Source organism: Phasianus colchicus, chromosome 12 (genome assembly GCF_987193195.1).
Source record: "Phasianus colchicus chromosome 12, bPhaCol1.hap1.1, whole genome shotgun sequence".
NCBI classification, from domain to species: Eukaryota; Metazoa; Chordata; class Aves; order Galliformes; family Phasianidae; genus Phasianus; species Phasianus colchicus.
Genome location: NC_143447.1, coordinates 1,615,160 through 1,632,280, shown reverse-complemented (window position 1 = coordinate 1,632,280; position 17,121 = coordinate 1,615,160). Strand labels below are relative to the sequence as shown.

The 17,121-nt window shown below is 56.4% G+C and overlaps 4 protein-coding genes and 1 non-coding gene across 9 annotated transcripts; 3 read left to right on the top strand and 2 right to left on the bottom strand.

Annotated features, from left to right (window-relative positions):
- The first annotated feature begins 277 nt into the window (after positions 1 to 277).
- Positions 278 to 3,657, top strand: RPS17 (ribosomal protein S17). Its single transcript, XM_031616208.2, has 6 exons — positions 278 to 336; positions 1,517 to 1,700; positions 1,844 to 1,995; positions 2,121 to 2,226; positions 3,292 to 3,357; positions 3,536 to 3,657. The coding sequence occupies exons 1-6, from the start codon at positions 278 to 280 to the stop codon at positions 3,614 to 3,616; spliced, it is 648 nt and encodes a 215-aa protein (XP_031472068.2). The 3' UTR covers positions 3,617 to 3,657.
- LOC116225596 (small nucleolar RNA SNORA71) lies at positions 2,623 to 2,754 on the top strand. Its single transcript, XR_004166118.1, has one exon. It is a non-coding gene; the product is annotated as a small nucleolar RNA SNORA71 (small nucleolar RNA).
- A 207-nt stretch (positions 3,658 to 3,864) lies between the features above and the next one.
- Positions 3,865 to 7,640, bottom strand: TERB2 (telomere repeat binding bouquet formation protein 2). 2 transcript variants are annotated; one of them, XM_031616203.2, is made up of 7 exons: positions 7,251 to 7,640; positions 6,865 to 6,946; positions 6,162 to 6,307; positions 5,952 to 6,013; positions 5,545 to 5,633; positions 5,362 to 5,453; positions 3,865 to 4,912 (listed from the first exon to the last, which is right to left on the bottom strand). In XM_031616203.2, exons 1-7 carry the CDS (start codon positions 7,312 to 7,314, stop codon positions 4,743 to 4,745), a joined length of 705 nt encoding a protein of 234 aa, XP_031472063.1. In that variant the 5' UTR covers positions 7,315 to 7,640; the 3' UTR covers positions 3,865 to 4,742. The 2 variants fall into 2 exon arrangements, with proteins under 2 accessions (XP_031472063.1, XP_031472064.1); XM_031616204.2 differs by having other exon boundaries at positions 5,362 to 5,450.
- A 139-nt stretch (positions 7,641 to 7,779) lies between these two features.
- On the bottom strand, positions 7,780 to 10,086 carry B2M (beta-2-microglobulin). 2 transcript variants are annotated; one of them, XM_031616206.2, is made up of 4 exons: positions 9,931 to 10,086; positions 9,544 to 9,822; positions 9,366 to 9,418; positions 7,780 to 8,436 (listed from the first exon to the last, which is right to left on the bottom strand). In XM_031616206.2, exons 1-3 carry the CDS (start codon positions 10,001 to 10,003, stop codon positions 9,405 to 9,407), a joined length of 366 nt encoding a protein of 121 aa, XP_031472066.1. In that variant the 5' UTR covers positions 10,004 to 10,086; the 3' UTR covers positions 7,780 to 8,436; positions 9,366 to 9,404. The 2 variants fall into 2 exon arrangements, with proteins under 2 accessions (XP_031472066.1, XP_031472067.1); XM_031616207.2 differs by having other exon boundaries at positions 9,384 to 9,418.
- Positions 10,087 to 10,188: 102 nt separating this feature from the next.
- Positions 10,189 to 16,261, top strand: PATL2 (PAT1 homolog 2). 3 transcript variants are annotated; one of them, XM_031616201.2, is made up of 19 exons: positions 10,189 to 10,428; positions 10,527 to 10,629; positions 10,782 to 11,077; positions 11,296 to 11,364; positions 11,451 to 11,516; positions 11,603 to 11,770; positions 11,930 to 12,013; positions 12,414 to 12,568; positions 12,880 to 12,963; positions 13,046 to 13,184; positions 13,346 to 13,466; positions 13,539 to 13,636; positions 13,935 to 13,979; positions 14,130 to 14,263; positions 14,507 to 14,666; positions 15,031 to 15,171; positions 15,252 to 15,349; positions 15,428 to 15,577; positions 15,943 to 16,260. In XM_031616201.2, the coding sequence occupies exons 1-19, from the start codon at positions 10,405 to 10,407 to the stop codon at positions 15,980 to 15,982; spliced, it is 2,175 nt and encodes a 724-aa protein (XP_031472061.1). In that variant the 5' UTR covers positions 10,189 to 10,404; the 3' UTR covers positions 15,983 to 16,260. The 3 variants fall into 3 exon arrangements, with proteins under 3 accessions (XP_031472061.1, XP_090004710.1, XP_031472062.1); XM_090148584.1 differs by having other exon boundaries at positions 11,603 to 12,013; positions 15,943 to 16,261; XM_031616202.2 differs by lacking the exon at positions 11,930 to 12,013.
- The last annotated feature ends 860 nt before the right edge of the window (positions 16,262 to 17,121 follow it).

Sequence of the window (17,121 nt, the reverse complement as noted above, 5' to 3'; positions counted from 1 at the left end):
GGCCCTGGGCCCGAGGCTCCACCTGGAACTTGGTTCTCAATGAGGCTAATGAAGGGCTGGGTAGACCACTCGATGGATAAGAAACTGGTTGAAAGGCTGCAGACAGAGGGTGGTCATCAAAGGCTCTATGTCCAGGTGGAGGCTGGTAATGAGTGGCATCCCCCAGAGGTCTGTCTTGGGACCGGTGCTCTTTAACATCTTTATCAATGACATTGATGGAATAGAGTGCACCCTCAGCAAGTTTGCTGACGACACCAAGCTGAGTGGTGCGGTCAACATGGTGGAAGAAAGGGATGCCATTCAGAGGGACCTCGAGAGGCTGGAAAGTGGGGCTGGGTGAATCTGATGAGGTTCAACACGGCAAAGTGCAGAGTTCTGCACCTGGGCTGGAGGAATCCCACGCATCCCTATAGACTGGAAGGAGCGGTCCTTGAGAGCAGCCCTGTGGAGAAGGACCTGGGGGTCCTGATAGATGAAAAACTTAACATGAGCCAGCAGTGTGCCCTTGTGGCTTGGAAAGCAAATGGGATCCTGGGCTCCATCAAAGGAGGGGTGGCCAGCAGGGAGGGGGATGTGATTGTTCCCCTCTACTCTGCTCTTGTGAGGCCCCATCTGGAATACTGCGTCCAAGTGTGGAGCCCCCAGTACAAAAAAGACTGGGAGCTGTTGGAGAGGGTCCAGAGGAGGGCCACGAAGATGATCAGGGGACTGGAGCACCTCCCCTATGAGGACAGGCTGAGGGAGCTGGGCTTGTTCAGCCTGGAGAAAAGAAGGCTGCGGGGTGACCTCATTGCAGCCTTTCAGTACCTGAAGGGAGCCTACAAACAGGAGGGGAATCAACTCTTTGAAAGGGTAGATAACTGCAGGACAAGGGGGAATGGTTTTAAGTTGAGGGAAGGGAGATTTAGGTTGGATGTCAGAGGGAAATTCTTTACAGAGAGAGTGGTGAGGTGCTGGAACAGCTGCCCAGAGAGGCTGTGGATGCCCCGTCCATCCCTGGAGGTGTTCAAGGCCAGATTGGATGGGGCCCTGGGCAGCCTGGTCTAGCATTAAATGAGAAGGCTGGTGGCCCTGCATGTGGCAGGGGGGTTGGAGCTTCATGACCCTTGAGGTCCCTTCCAACCCTGGCCATTCTGTGGCTGCTCCCCTGCACTCAGCATGCTGAAGGGCTGAGACCAGCCCCACGTGCTCCATAGAGGCTCCCGGGTTTCTGATATGAGGGTGGCCAGTGCCCCTGGGGGGCCTTGGTTCCCTACCCCTCTCTCTCCTTCCTCTCTCATGTTTGCCTTTAGGGGGCTGGTGCCCATTAGCCCCATAGCGGTGGCTGGCAGTGGCTAACGGTGCCCATTAGCCCCGGCTGCGCCTCTGGGCTGCAGGGCGGGCTGGGAGCCCTGTAGCTGCTGGGGGGTTGGGCCGTGTCGAAGCCATCAGCGCCCCTGGGAGGCTCGTAGCGCCGAAACGGGGCCTCGGGGCCGCTGGGCTCAGGGACGTGGCCGTGCCGCCCGCCCTCTCGCAGTACGGCCTCCGTCAGTGCTCGACGGGCACACGGGGGCGGGCACCAGGGCACGCCCCCTCCGGGCCTCTACGACAGCGCGTCCTCCTGCCCGCCAGGGGGCGCTGTGCGCGCCGCGCGCTTCCGGCGTCCGCTCCCGCTTCCGGCCTCCTTTGCGCTCTCTTTCTCGGCGGCCGCCGCAGCCATGGTGAGTCCCGGCCGCCGCCATCCGCCGCCATCGGCCGCCGGGGCGGCTCCCCGCGGGGCTCCGGAGCGCGGGGCGGGTTGCCGGGGGGCGGCGGGCCGTAGGGGCAGAGGGCGGCTGGCGAGCGGCGGTGCGTGTCCCCGCAGGGACGTGTGAGGACGAAGACGGTGAAGAAGGCGGCGCGGGTGATCATCGAGAAGTACTACACCCGGCTGGGCAACGACTTCCACACCAACAAGCGCGTGTGCGAGGAGATCGCCATCATCCCCAGCAAGAAGCTGCGCAACAAGATCGCGGGGTGAGGCCCGGGGGGAGCGGAACCCTGCCGTGCTCGGCCCCCGGCGGTCAGCCCGGCTGTGTGTGTGTGTGTGTCTGTCTGTCTGTCTGTCTGTCTGTCACCCCGTCACGCCGCCTGTCCCGCAGGTATGTCACCCACCTGATGAAGCGCATCCAGCGGGGCCCCGTCCGAGGCATCTCCATCAAGCTGCAGGAGGAGGAGAGGGAGCGCCGGGACAACTACGTGCCCGAGGTGCGGCCGGCCGCGCTCACGTGGGCTCGGGGCTCGGGCTGAGGCGCGGCGCTGTTTCCTGAGGAGCGGTGCTTTCAGGGCGCCGGGCTGCGGAGCGCGTTCCCGAGGAGGGGCTCCGGAGGGGCCGGGTATGGGGCAGAGGTGGGACGCGCCGTAGCCCAGCACGGCGTTCCCTCGGGCGCTGCCGGCTTCGTTTCGTCGGCACTGTTGCCGGCCGGAGGGCGCTGCCCTTCCTTTTCCCGGCAAAAAATAAGCTCGGTAATAACTCCTCGGCGCACAGCACGGCCCGGAGCCGTCGTGCAGCAGATGTCGCTGAAGGGCAGCCGTGGTTCGGTTGCACGGCGCTGAGCCGGTCCCACAGTGCACCCACCCTGCAGGGACCTCCGTGCTCCCTGAACCTGCATTCGAAAGTGATCGTGGTCTGCTGCGTGGCCCGGTCATTGATAGTGCAGGGAGAGGAACCCGAAAGCATTTCCCGTGTTTGGTTGGGTCCGTGCCATCCCTCCCAAACCCTGTAGCATTCGGACATCGGCTTTGTGCCCCTCTTCCTATAATGCTGTTAGCTGCTGTGCTGCACGAAAGCAGCGTTCAGTCTGGTTACTTGTGCTCTTCAGTTCTCCTAGTTTGCTGGTGCTTGGTTTGCTTATTTTAAATCTGGGAAAGCAGATAGTTTTGTAGGCTGGGATGCGGTGATGAACCCGGTGCCTGGGCTTGGTGTGATTCCTCACTCCTGGTGTCTGGAAAGGAGCAGCACTGTGCAGCTGCTCTCAGCCCTTGGGTGTCAGCTGTGACTGCTGCAGGGGGCTGTGCTCAGCTGCAGGTGGGACAGGTTGCTATGAAGCTCACAGCTCCTGAGCAGGGAAGGAGCTGCAGGCTGAACCTACTTGTTGTTTCTTACTGGTGTGGTGTAGCCTGTAGTGGAAGGGAGCTCACAGAGGTCGAGGTCTGGAGAGGGGAATTGTGAGGTGTTTTGATCGGGTTCCTCCTGGCTCGCTCTGATGGGGGCAATGGATCGGCTCCCCCCACGGCACAGCCAAACCTCTGCTGTGTCGCTTCTGTCCCCAGGTCTCTGCTCTCGACCAAGAGATCATTGAAGTGGACCCGGACACCAAGGAAATGCTGAAGCTCCTGGTGAGTAGCTCAGGCCACCCTGCGGCCTGGTGGAACCTAGCCCAGGTGGTGACCATGTCCCCAGCAGTGCTTCTGAGTCTACTGACAGCCTGGAACGTTCTGTCCCCGTGTCTGGGAGGGCTCTGCCTCCTCCCTTGGTGGGGTCTGGGCACACCGCTGACCCCAGGCTCTTTTCCAGGACTTTGGCAGCCTGTCCAACCTGCAGGTCACGCAGCCCACTGTGGGGATGAACTTCAAAACGCCGCGAGGTGCTCTCTGAGCCACTCGTTATGTTGCTTTTACAATAAATGTAGAAACCAACTCAGCCTGCTCGTTCTTTCAAAGCCCACAGCGGGGAGGAGCAGAGGGCCTCCCTGGGTGCTGCATCTGAGGTGTCGCAGTGTGAGGAGGATTTGACACCTTCCTGGTTGTTTGGGGTGAGAGTGCAGAGCTGTTGCTTGGCAGTGTCCTTACTGATGTTAGGGTGGTGGTGTGCAGCTGGGAGAAGGCAAACATGGAGCGACCTTAGAGCCTCCCAGCTTTGAGTGGGAAGCTCACAAGGTCATGCTGTGCCAGAATAAAAGCTGTCTTTCTGACCATCTCTCTCAATGCTTAGATGGAAGAGGAAAAGTCTCTTTGTGTTTATTTCTACAAGGGAAGTGAACTGATCTGAGCAATGTACTGTCTGGGGATGGAAGCCCATACAGAGACAGGCCTTGAAGCCCTCAGGAGGACCCCCCATCTCCTACCACTGTCCCCAGAGAGGGCTGCATTCACTCCACAACTCCCATCCTGCTGTGCGGAGGACCTACCAGTCCCTGCCGTGCTCCTGGGCTCCTCCAGCAGATAAGGGTTCTCAATCTGTTTCCTTCCCTACTTTTTCCATGATCGGTTCTGGTTTACATGGGTTTTGCTAAGGAAAAGATTGGGGCCTGTGCTCAGAACCCACTCAACCCACAGGGCTCCCTGGAAGCCCTGAGCCAAAGGCTCTCCTGACTGTTGGCAGCCACGGGACACACGTTAAGTACCCCCAAACAAATGAAAAGGCAGAGGATTTGCTCTTTGGGGGATACTCTGTATTTATGTTTGTTGTGGAATTTGCTTTCAGTAATTAGGAAAAAGACATTTACAACAAATGCAGGCAGGTATGTAAAGTGTACTGAGTGTCACCAGGATAAACCAAACACAGCTTAGAGCTCCCTCAAGTACCGCAGGGATTTAATTTGGAATTTGAAGCTCAGTATCACCAATCTCTTCACTATGTAACTAAAATGCAGTGATAACAAAGGCTGCCCAATGGAATAACAATCAATTTGTAGGAAGGCAGCATTACTTGCAGCAACCACAGGATGCTGGTAAACAGAACTGAACTGCCATAGCTGGCTGATGGTGTTGGGAGAGCTCAGTTAAGGTTTTGCTGAGAACAGCTGCCTGTTATTTAGAATTTTTTTAGTTTTCACATCAGAGCAAAGGCTGATTTCATGATGAACCCAGTAGGCGGTGTAACCCGCGGTGCCAGGAATGAAGTCATGTAGCTCCCCGATGTATTTCCTCATGTCACGGGCAGAGGTGTAGCCTAGGGATGGAAAGTGCTGCTCTAAAGCCCAGTGTTACTCTGTTGGGTGAAATGGGAACTATGGAACGTGGGAAGTGTTCAGGTGCAATCCCAGCTGTGCCCTCAGTTACACAAAGGCTGGCTATGCTCTCAGGAGTTTGTAACAATTGGGAATACACATCAGCATCGAGGGGCAATCTGGGAAGATGGACCTCCATACCTGCATTATTCTGCACCACGGATTGCACACATCATGCAAATCAGAACAACGAGCAACAAGCAGTGCAGAGCCATCAGAAACAGCAGTGTCAATAAAACCCAAGACAATCTTTTGGGCGAATTTTAGCAGTTTCGGGGTCTGGCAGGCAGGTAGAGAGCAATACCTGGGGGTGGCCCCAGCTCCACCAGCATCTGCAGCCATTTCCAGGCTATCTTCCACTTCTTAAAGGCTTACCCAAGCTGCACATTACCTGTCACCATGTTATTTATTGGGTATTCCTGGAGTGCATGGCATGGAACTTCTGCCTGGCTGGATGATCTTGAGCCTTTTTTTCCTTCACTGCTGTGTTGGGAGGAATTGTGTGTTACTCTGTGCTGGATATCTTCTAACAGATGAGGACACCTCCAAGTCCCCTTGCCATGGCCAGAAATACCTTTCAGGTAGGTTCTGTGCATCCTCCCCAGCTCCTTGCTCACACTCCTTGCTCACTGTCTCTGGTTCATCAGACAGATTTTCTTCAGGCTGTGATTATCAGTGCAGAGTTCATTTAGAATGGTGCACCATTCGCAGGAAAGTTTTAAATCCAGCAATACTTTTTGCTTTGAACGTGCTGAGAAATGACCTCAGGAAGACAACAGCATGCAGTGGGAGCTAAGTGATTTGGAAAGAAAGCCAGAGTCCCAGAATCTTAGAATTGGAAGGGTCCACCCGTGCATTGGGCTGCCCATGCCTACCCATGGCCTTGTCACCTCTGGGGATGGGGCACCCACAGCTGTGGGCAGTAGCACTAGAAGATGACACAAGTTGTTACTGCACCTACCTGGGGTGTTTCTCACGTACCTGTTCCACAAGGGAATCATCCATCTGCTCCCAAAGAAATCTACCTATTTTTCTCCTGATTTCTGCCGTGAGCAAAAAAATAAATGAGTGTAACAACAGCCCAGCAGCTCACTGAGCAGCACTGTGCCCTGAGCAGTGGGGCACCGATTCCTCAGACTGGGGAGGAGGCATCGCTCCCTCGGAGCGGGGGGATGGGGCACTGCTCCTCACCTTCCTGCAGGCAGGTGGGGGGCAGCACAAAGTGCCCCAGAGCCACAGGCTGCTGCTTGGCAGTGCTGCTGTTCACCCACGCCGAGAGGTAACAGGGATGAAACACTGTAGCTCTGCCATCCAGGTACTCCAGGCTCTCGTGTATGCTGAGAAAGAAAAGGGGTGGTTTCTAAAGGTAAGCACAACTACAAGCCAAACGGAAGAAGCTTTGGCTCTGATCAGTCTGGAATCAACACTTGTGTTCTGTTATCTCCTGCTTGTTTCAGTTTTGTTTTGTTTTGTTTTGCCTGTGGTTACTTCCCTGTTTGTCCCATAGTCCTGGGATGGTGCCAACTTTATTTCAGACCCCAACTTTTTGTAGCAGGTCAGTCCCATTGCCTCCATTCACCCAGCTATAGGTATCCTTTATCAGCTGGTTCTTCACAGAGGTCTCGCACAGCACTAAGTCTAGGCGGGTTTTATTTCTGCTGGTGCGAATGCAGATGGATCAGCTCCTGCCTTGCTCTGTTCTCCCACAAAAAGCTGTGTCAGCAGCCACACAGCACCATCCCCACTGCTGGGAACATCAGCGTTAATGCAAGTGTTGACATCACTGCCTTTTGCTCCCCACAAACCAGCAAAGCCCCTCCAGCAAACCTCAAACAGGACATTCCCAAGTGTGTGCTGGCCACTGGGGGTGGCACAAAAGGGGGACAGAGCCAACCTGCGGGTATCGGGGTGAGTGGCATCGCTGCTGAAGAGATAGTCAGCATCCTGCCAGCGGGCGAGCAGCCCTCCGCCAGCCACTGCAGGAGGAAGAGCAGGGAGAGGATGAAGGGGAACCCCGCTGTGTCACACAGCCCGGTGTGTCCCTACACACCCATGGTGTCCTCAGCCCTTAGCACACCCCCCACCCCAAGCCGTCCCAGCGTGAGCCCAACACAACACACCCCCATGCCCCGCTGTGGCAGCGCAGCCCAGCTCACTCCCACACGCACCCCAACGCATCCCCACACATTTCCCACACTCCGCTGTGAATCCCCCACCCCATTCCATGCTCCCCCCACCCCAAGACAGCCCCACGAACTCCCCTGCGCCCCCAGGGCTCACCCCACAGCTGCCGGGGGCCGGGCTGGACGCTGTGAGAGAACCAGGCCTGGCAGCCCTTAAACATGGCGGCGGGAAGCTGAGGGGCAGCGGCGGGAAACGCTGAGGGATGGGGGGAGAAGGACCCAAGGATGGGAGTGCAGCTTTCCTGCCAGCAACGTTCAGACCAAACCCTGCTTTCAGGTATTTTAATCCGAGTGAGGAGCTCGTCAGCAAATGATGCGTCTTTGAGTAAAGCGTGGTTTGGAGCAAAGCAGAAAGACAGAGGTTTGCATACATCTCATTGCTCAGCACAGACAGCGCAAACAGAACACAGCAGTCTACAAAACGAGCCAGAACTGCATCAACCTCGAGCAACGCAATCTTCATCCACGAAAGCACTCCAATAAATCACCCCTGCACAGAGCTGAGGTCTTCACCCACCAGGTGCAGCCAGACCCAGCAGGACGACGTTACCACAGCAGCCCCCCATGGAGCCACAGCAGCACTGTTTGGGTAATGCCTCCCCAGGCAGCACACTGTGCCCTGAAAATCATCATTTAATCTTTTCCGGTTTTATTAGGTAAAACTTGTGTACAATTCAGACCGGTGAAGAGCTCCAACAGATCTAATTGGCAGTGCAGGTACTAAGAGCTACATGCCCAGGTGAGTCAAGATAGAATTACTGCTCCAAGTCAAAGATACTTTAACACAAGCTCCAGCAATTGGTTACGGAGAACAGCTGTTAGAGTAGGCTTTACTGATTTATTGCTATTAATTACGTTCCTTTCCTGGGGAATGCACAAGTTTCAGAGTTATGATTTTGCACAAGTTTCAAAGGCATGAATTTGCATTACAAATTTTCACAATTCCAATCCCAATCAGCTCGCTTTGCATCTTCCTTCATCCTAAGCAACAGGTCAGGGTATCTTCAACGGCATCTCCGTATTTGCAAAACATCTGCTGCGTGCCTAAAGGCTGCAAGGCAGCACCCCCCCATTCCCTCCCCTTCCCTCCCCCCCGCCCCCCCACATGCTTTTCCAGGAACACAGATTTCAGAGCACTGCTGCTAACCCTAGAAGAAAGCATCCTAAAAAAAGGAATTTCGTGATGAAGATGCTTGCTCTTTGCCATCCTACCCAGAAGTGCGATGCAAAGAAAGGACAGAAGCCCAAGCTCATTTCCACTTGAAATGCAGAATTCTTCAGACCTGCATGGGAGAGGAGATTGATATCAGTCACTCTGTGCGCTGCGTCAACTGCCTAATTATTTTTTCAGAACCTATTCTTCCAATGCAACCATTTTTTAGCTTTCCAGCCTTTCCAGCCCGTCAGTATTAGTTTTTTTGCTGCTAATTAAGAGTACCCTCTTCCTCCCCTGCTCACTTCAACCTTATTTTCTCCTGTTCCTGAATACCAACATCCCTCCTAGCCTTTGCAAGAAGAGCTCAAAAGGATTTTGGAAAACAGTGGCAGGTAAAGCACTCTGATCCTTCTACATCTCAAGAAAAGCCCAAGGGTTCCCTTCCTGCCTCATCTTAAAGTTCACGTGACTCATGACCCATGACTCAGCCTAAAAACGTTTGTTTCCCGAGTTTGCTGGGAGGGAACTTCCCTGCAAAGGCTCAGCTCCCACCATCAATATTTAATCAGCCTCAAGCAGAATTCTCAGCAAAGGAGTTTCGGTTTCAAGCTGCACTGCAATTCTTTTGGCTATTCCACATCTCTGCAGTTTTCTTCATCATGGGTTGGGCTCGCTATTCACACCAAGCTGACTCCCATCTCCTGCCGTGCCCACTGCAGGCTGACCACCCTGCCTTCCCTGAGGTGCAGGGGATTTCCAAGCAGGGGAACTTCCAGAGCCCGTGATGCCATTCTCCTGGCTGGTAGGGAGGAAAAGGATTGAAATGGGCAGAGACGGCTCATACTGGCAACTGGCAGATGTGCCAAAGAGCTCTGCTCCTGTTTTCTTTTGGGAGGAAAAGCACGGCTCTCCTAGGGTGCAGGTAAGCGCTGGTTGTAATAATAAGCAGAAAGAGCTTCAGAACAGCCCTGCCAGCTATCGTGGGAACACAAGGGTTCTTGTAGTCGTTCATTCTGCTTGTTGTCTCTATAAGCTATTTAGGGGGCCTCCCCTTACCTGCAGGACGTCACTCACCGTGCTCATCCCGGGCACGGCTCAGAACTCGGGATCTAAGGAGGGAAAGAAGCGATGTCAGGGCTCAGAACGACGGGGCTCAGGGCCACGGGCGCTCAGCAGCGCCGCAACGGCCCACGGGGCCGGCAGCACGGGGAGGAGGAGGAGGAGGCGGCCGTACCCCACTTGTAGACCTGCGGCTCCTTCAGGGTCTCGTGCTCCACCCTGCACGTGTAGGTGGCGTCGCTGCTGGGCGTGAAGTCGGCGTACGCCAGGCGCTGGAAGCTCCAGTCCTCGTTGAAGGACATGTCGGAGTACTGCGCGCCCTCCATGGGCACGCCGTCCTTCATCAGCGTGATGGAGATCTTGGGCGGGTGGAAGCCGGCCGCGAAGCAGTTGAGGACGTTCTTGGTGCCCGCGGACGCGGGGAAGCGGGAGTACACCTGTACCTTGGGCGTCACTGCGGGGACGGAGCGGTGCTGAGCGGAGGGAGCCCCGCACGGGGCGCGACCCCAAAGGAGGGGTCACGCACCCCGCGCCCGCGCTCCCGCCCGGCCCCGGCACTCACGGTCGGCCTGCGCCAGCCCGAGCAGGGCCACCAGGGCCACCAGGGCCACCAACATCGCCGCCGCCTTCCCCATGGCTCGGCCGTCTGCTCCGCTCCGCTCCGCGCTTCTCGGGGAATGGCCCCGCCCGCCGCTCGCTTACGTCCGCCCGGACTGCAGCCAATGGCGACGCGGTAAGCCCGCCGCGTCACCGGTCTCCGGGCAGAGCGGCGGTGTAGAGGTTACCCAGCCGGAGCGGGGCGGCCCACGGCGCCTGCGCACGGCAGGAGCACCGCTTTCGCTTTCCCTTTCTCTTTCCTGAAAGCGGGTGGGCGTAGCCTAACGTGGAGGGGGGGCGTTGCGCAGGCGCATCGCGTCGGCGGGCGGTGCCGTGCGGAACGGCGCGTGCGCGGCAGCGGCAGCGCGGGAAACCGTAAAAGGCGGCGGGCGGGGCAGCGCGGCCCCGTAGAGGGCGGCGGGGGCGGCGGGGCCGCGTCATGGCGGAGGGCGGCGAGCCCGTGGTGAGTGCCCGCCCTGCCCTGCCCTGGGCTGTCCGCGCCGCCGCTGGGTTCGCTCTGAAGCCTACCGGTGTCCTGCTGCCGCCCCTTTCTTCCCCCAGATCCTCGAGGACTACCTGCTGGCGGAGGATGCTCCTCTGCTGGAGGAGATGGCCGAGGAAGACGAGGAGCTCGACCTGTACAATGAGATGACGTTTGGGCTGGGTAAGGTCAGAAGGAGCCCGGAGTTGGGGTGACCAGCAGCAGCTGTAGGGCTGAGGATGGAGGGGCGGTGAGGAAGGTGGTCCCCAGCAGGAGCTGAGCTGGGGGGTGGCGGCATCTGCATGCCCTCAGTGTGCTCTGCTTCTTCTTTCGAGACCGCGACTCCGCTGAGGAGGATGCCACCAAAACCCTGGTGCCTCCAGAGAGGAGCCCTGAGCTGTTGGAGCCTGAGGAACAGTCCCGAGTGGTGGAGGGGCAGCCGCCAACAGAGGAGCAGGGAGAGCTCCGGGGTGAAGGAGGGATGGAGCCAGAGGCTGAGCAGGTGGGCTCTGAGGAGGAGGAAGAAGAAGATGAAGAGCAGGGAGTTGAGGAACAGGAGGATGAGGAGGAACCCAACGACCTGGGAGACCCAGCAGTGATGAGAGCTGTGCAGAGCAAGCCCACGCTGGAGGTGATGTCTGGTTGGGATTGGAGGGAACCCTGAGTGAAATCCCTGGGGTCCCTCGGTGCCCAAGCAGAGTCAGTGGTGTGGTCCTGCTGCTCCTTTCTCTATCTTCGTACTGTGGACTGTGGCCCATGGGGGGCAAGGGGTGGTTCTGGGAGGAAACAAGGTCACGCCCATGGTGCTTTTGCAAAGTGTACATCACTAACTGTCCTCTTTGCTCTCAGAGCCAGGACTCGGCGGTGCTGGACAGCAGGATTGGCTCTGACTGGGCAGAATTTGGCCAAGAGGACATGGTAAAAACATCCCCTTCTCATTAGCAGTAGAGATTGAGTGTCTCCTGCCTCTCTTCTCCCTGTGCTGATCTCTGTTTGTCTTCCAGCTGGCAGTGGACCCTGCGGCATGGGGCTCCTGCCCCAGCACCATCCCACCCCACCACATGCTAGAGGTGTGTCCTTGGGCTGTCCCTGTGTGTCCCTTATGGTGCTGAGCAGTCAAGGCTCCATTTCCTTCATCTGCCACCTCCTCCCGCAGGACAAAGCCATCCTGCAGGTCCTGGAGAGGCCACCTACTGCCACCAATGTGGCCCTTGACTTCCTCGGCTCCCCTGTGCAGAGGGGGTATGTGGGTTCTCCAAGGCACAAGCGCCCTGACTTCAGAGGGATGTCCCCCAAGTCTTTCCCCCAGCACTTCCTCCAGCAGGTACAGGTTTTCAGAGACTCTTGTTTTGCCCTTTCTCTGCCTTCCCTGCTCCAGAAGCTGTCCCAAGCTCTGAGATGCTTCTATGTTCTATGGGACCTACTACTAGGCTGGGATTTGTGGTTGTGCCTGGCTGATCCCAGTAACATCTTATTCCTGCAGCAACCTCTGATACCATGCTCCACATCCTCCCCTCGGCCCTTCCCTCCACCCCGCAGAGCCTCTTCTTTCTTTACTTCCAACCAGGTAATAGAGTGAGCTGTTGGCCACCACTACTAACCCCACAGATGGTGCTATGTCCTGGAAGACACAAGCATGTTTCAGCATCTTTCCCAAGTGGCAGCCTTTGCAGTTCAGTCTCATCCTGGGCATTCTTCTTTATCTTTGATGGGGATGGTTAGAGCTGTTGCTTCTTAAATACATTTATCCTGATGTTCCTGCACTGGGCCTGTTTGGTAGCATGTTGGAGCACCTTTGATGGATCTGATCTGCACCAGGCAGCAGCATAACACTAGAGTACCCTTTGCCTTGCCCAGATATGAGAGCACAGAATTTGGCTTTGGTAGAGCCCAGCCATCCCTCCAGGTGCCCTTGGAGGTGACAGCAGGGTGTCCTGCCACCTGACTACTTTTCTCTTCCTTTCCAGTCTGCAGGGTACATGTCTCCAGGTCCTTTCAGTCCCCTGTCACCCAACATTGGCACTCCGCCACGGTCTCTCACCATGCACTTCGGCCCAGTGTCTCATTCTCTGGATTCCTCTGTCTTCTTCAGCCCCTCCACCAGTGGCCAGCTCAACCTCAGGTAGCAGGGATGGCGAGTGGGATGCCTGTCTGGGGACAGGGGAGGAGTGCTGCAGCCCTCGTAGAAGCTGGTAGCTCCGTGGGGATGGCTCAAGTGTGGGAGCTGAGCTGTGGTTGTGATGGTGAGGAGACATCTGGTCTGAGTGAGGCCAGGAAGGGCAGCATGCCATGGGCATGTCACCATCCATTGTCTGAAGGTGCTGGTGGCCTTTGTGGCACTCAGCCAAGACCTGTCCGGGTGGTGTCCCAGAGGTCTGATAGAGATGTGTTGGGACTACTGCATTGTCTTCAGTCCTCGTTGTCCTTTTGCAGCGTGCCCAGCCACCTCACTCAGCTGCACCCACAGCACCAGCGCATCCTGACCCAGCGGCAGCAGCAGAGTGGGACATTGCAGAGGTATGGGGTTTACAGGGGATCTTGGGGATGCCTCGGGGGGGCTCTGAGTGCTCACAGTAGGCTGTGGTCTTCCCTGTGACAGTGTCTCCCCCAAGAAACTGTGGTCCCCTAAAGCTGACCCTTGTGCTGGGCTGATGACCTGCAAGGAGAAGGATTGGGTTGTCAAGGTGGAGATGATCCAGCTGCAGAGTGAGAACTTGGATGATGATTATTACTACCAGGTGAGCTGCTTCTGTGGGGTCCTGTGGTCACCAGCTCCTTGGAGCTACGCATTCACACCTGAGGGAGCTGGAAGATGCAGGGGCTTGAGGTGCTGAGCCCTGTGCAGGGATGGGGCAGAGGAACTCAGAGGGTCCCATGTTGTCCTTCTGGCTGCCTGCAGACCTACTACCACCGGCTGGAACACAAGCAGGCAGAGGAAGAGCTGCTGGGTGGGCGCAACAAGCAGGAACCCCCCAAGCTGGTGACACCATTCATCCAGAAAGTGGAGACCTACAATTCCGGTGAGGGGCTGTTGCTGGGGTTGGGATATGGGGCATGGAACACACTCTTACCATGCTCCTGCTCTCTTCCAGTGGTGCGCATTGCTGGCTCACTGGGCCAGGTTGCTGTATCCACCTGCTACAGCCCCCGGCGGGCCATTGATGCTGTGCACCATGCCCTGGTGGAGGAGGTAGGCGAAGGGGGACACCAGGCTCCAAGCTTCCTTCCATGTCTTGGAGAAGTTTAGGAGGAGTAATAGGACCTACCCTGGCTCTGGGTGTTGGATGGGGCATGCAGTAAGGCTGGGTGTCACTTTCATGGCATCAACAGGGTGGGATGGGACAGCCGGTGATGGCTGTGGCCGCTGTGCAGGGTTGGTCTTTGTCCTGAAGGCACTTTGATCCCCAGGGAGCAGCTGGCCCAGAGCTGTGCTGGCAGTGGTGTCTGGTGCTGGCTGTAACTGTGCCTTCCTTTCTCCCCTCCTGAAGGCTGCGGGGAGCCACCGGCTTCGAGCGCTGCACAGGATTGAGAGGGTGAGTGGCTGTGGCCCTGCTTTGTGGCGTGCTGGGATTGAGCCGAGGCTTGTCCAAGGAGCTCTGTGGGGGAGGTCTGCCTGGATGTGGGTGTTTTGAACATTCAGCAAACGCTCCAAGCTGGCCACTTATCCCTTGGCATTTCTTTAGCTGTTCCTGCAACTGCTGGAAGTGGAGGAGATGCAGCGGAAGATGTCCTTAGCCACAGAAGAGCAGGAGCACAAGACCCAGGAAGTGGGACGGATCTATCAGGCCCTGAATATCAGAGCCTGCAGTAGTGAGGAGTAAGTTATGCTGTGGTGAAGTAGGAGTGGGCAGCATGCCGTGGTCATAGCTGTGTTCCCTGTAGTCATGTGTAATGGGATTCTGTCTTCTGCATGTCACCCTAGTTTGTGGTGCCCCTATCTATGAGCCTTGTCCTCCACTGAGGATGTGTGGGAGTGGTGGTGATGTCAGTTCATCTCCTAGATGGGCTGAAGGGCTTCAGGTCTCTCAGGGTTTGTGCCAGTGAGAGCCTTCATCCCCAGGGAGGCAGAGGATGAGTTCCTGCAGGTCCTGTGTGTTCGGAAAGGCAAGAAGCTCACAGCACGGCTGCTGCCCCACCTGGCCCCAGAGCAAGCAGAGAAGATCCTGCTGACCATCACTCACCACCTGCCCTTCCTCATGAAGAAGGATGTGCCAGATGAGGTGAGCACCTCCAGCCTGGGGCAGAGGGTGTTGGGTTGCTTTCTTCTAACTCTTTTCTTGGAGCAGGCTATCTTGCTGGGTCTCAGCAAGGCTGGGTGGATGGGTGGGTTGAAACGGGAAGAGGCCTATGAAGGGTAGGCTCAGAGCTTTGCTTCCCCTGTTGAAGTGGAGAAGGAGGAAGGTTGCCAGGAGGTGTTAAGGTAGTTCTGGTGGACATGTATCTCTAGGATGTGCAGTGGCCCCTGCATCACCTCTAACCCCTGAAGGTGGGGTGCAGGCATTTGGGCTAGTACTCAAGGATGGGGATGGGACTGCTGTGGATCAAGCAGTCTCAGATGTCTGCTCTCCCCTCTGCCCTGCCCAGTCTCTCCCCCTGCTCTACAGCCCTTTGAATGAAGTGGTGGGCAGGATGACCTTCAGCAGGCTCATTGAGGTCCTGCAGGAGATGACCAGGACCCTGCCTGAGTCTGCTGAGCTCCCGCTCACTATGGCCTTGAAGAACCAGGTATGTTGGTATCCCCACTATCCAAAAGGCACCACAGATGGACAGGCAGCCATGATGCAATTCCTGATGCATCCCCACAGTTTGGCATCTCCTTGCTCTACTCCCTGCTGAGCCGTGGCGAGGGACTGTTGTCTTCTGAGACACCACTGGAGCCACACATTGGGGACTTCGAGACATGGTGAGGAGATAAGACCTCATAAACATGACTGGGGCTGGCTGACCAACACAATACTCACTGTCCCCTTGGTGTCCCCAGGACAGACACGGTATTCCTTGTTGCTCGGGAGCTGTCACAAGTGCCCAAGGCTTTGCTGGTGGAGCCACTCTTTTTGCCCAGCAATCTCCTCTCGCTCTTCTGCCGCTACCTGGACAAGCAGACTGTCCACCACTTGGAGGCCAAGATGGAGTGAGTACTGCCTAGTAGAGAGAAAGGGGATCTGTTGGGACCTGGTCTCTGGGAAGAGAAGTGGTAGATATGCATGTCTGCAGATCCCCACTATGCTGGAGGACACAAGTCCACACAGAGCAATTTGCCCCTGTGATGGTCCCTAGTGCCATCAAACTTGCAGTGATTGCTTTGACTTGAGCAGATCTGATGTGCTCTGTGTGCATCTTTCTGGGATGAATAAAAGTGGGGGCAGAAAGCTGGGGAATCCCTGCTGCAGTGTGGCTGGGAAAGCTCTAGGTGGTGGCTGGGCAGGTAGGCTCCTGGTGGCTGCCACCAATGTGCTGTGACAAACCTGATACTTCGATCTTGCTCCTTCTCCACAGGTGCTCCCCACTGCCGTCGGAGGCTCCCATGCCATGCTAGGCCCTGAGAGTGAGGCAGGGCCCAATGCAAGGACTTTGAGTTTTGAAGCAACCACAACTCGGGTGCTGGGCACTTTGGGTGAGCCATGTGCTGGCTGGGGATGTGGGTAACTTATTTTGGCCTCACACCCTGCAGCAGCGCTTGGCAGGTGCTGAGGCCACTCTGCACTGGGGCGCTGGGAGCACCTGCAGGGGGTGAGTTTGTGTATAGCACTTGAAATAAAATAAAAAGGTGATTAATAAGCGCTTGCAGCTCCTGTGGGTGGCCTCTGCTGTGTGCAAGTAACCAGGATTTGATAAAGGCATTGCTGGAGCACAGGACTGGAGACCCAGGTTGGAGATAGAGAGCACGCAAGAGTGCAGGAAAAACAGGGAAAACCCAGAGGGAAGAGAATTGAAGGAAAAGGCAATGATGAAAGTGGATGTGGGAGTGTTGGAAGGTCAGAGCTTGCGTGGATCTGAGTGGCAGGGAGGAGATGAGCAGAGAATGGGGAAAGGTCTGTGCACACAGGAGGGGACACAATGGGTGTGTGTGTGCACAGGAAGAGCAGTCTGAACACGTGGCTGAGGACAGAGCCCTCTTAGGCTGAGGGCTTGGAGGTGTCATGATGGAACACCTTGGAATTACAGCATCATCTTTCCGTTATTTAAATATGACTATGACTGTCACAAGCTTACCCCCAGGTCTGCCTCTAGGACCAAGGGGTGCCTAGATGTAATATCTTAGGGTTTAGATATCTTGGTAGTGGCTGCCTGACTTCTAACTGTACAGTGGCATTTCTCCTGATCCTATGGGGGAACATCATAGAATTGCAGACTTCCTGGGCTGTGAGGGCACACTGCTGACTCATTGCCTGCTGCCATCCCCAGCTGCTCCTTGGCAGGGCTGTGCTCCATCCTTACACCCCCAGCCTGTGCTGATAGCAGGTGTTCCATGACCCAGATGCACACCTTGCACTTGGCTTTATTGAACCCAGTGAGGTTCTCCTGAGCCCATTGCTTGCCTGGGGGTCCCTCTGGAGGGAATCTGTCTCATGCACTTGGATAACTGGCATGTCAAAATGGTTCAGGATGCCTGTATTGAAGCATCTGATGGTTTGTAGCACGTAGAGGGGTTGAAACTGAAGACCCAAAAGCAGC

Coding starts and splice junctions, on each gene's coding strand:
- RPS17 (XM_031616208.2), top strand. CDS start 278: ATGGTGGAAGAAAGGGATGCCATTCAGAGGGACCTCGAGAGGCTGGAA. Junction 2,227..3,291: donor GGGACAACTACGTGCCCGAG/GTGCGGCCGGCC, acceptor TTCTGTCCCCAG/GTCTCTGCTCTCGACCAAGA. Junction 3,358..3,535: donor AGGAAATGCTGAAGCTCCTG/GTGAGTAGCTCA, acceptor GCTCTTTTCCAG/GACTTTGGCAGCCTGTCCAA.
- TERB2 (XM_031616203.2), bottom strand. CDS start 7,314: ATGTTTAAGGGCTGCCAGGCCTGGTTCTCTCACAGCGTCCAGCCCGGC. Junction 6,308..6,864: donor ACTCACCCCGATACCCGCAG/GTTGGCTCTGTC, acceptor TTTCTTTCTCAG/CATACACGAGAGCCTGGAGT. Junction 4,913..5,361: donor AATAAATAACATGGTGACAG/GTAATGTGCAGC, acceptor TTCCATCCCTAG/GCTACACCTCTGCCCGTGAC.
- B2M (XM_031616206.2), bottom strand. CDS start 10,003: ATGGGGAAGGCGGCGGCGATGTTGGTGGCCCTGGTGGCCCTGGTGGCC. Junction 9,823..9,930: donor CGGGCTGGCGCAGGCCGACC/GTGAGTGCCGGG, acceptor CCGTCCCCGCAG/TGACGCCCAAGGTACAGGTG.
- PATL2 (XM_090148584.1), top strand. CDS start 10,405: ATGGCGGAGGGCGGCGAGCCCGTG. Junction 11,365..11,450: donor AATTTGGCCAAGAGGACATG/GTAAAAACATCC, acceptor TTTGTCTTCCAG/CTGGCAGTGGACCCTGCGGC. Junction 13,185..13,345: donor ATGATGATTATTACTACCAG/GTGAGCTGCTTC, acceptor GGCTGCCTGCAG/ACCTACTACCACCGGCTGGA.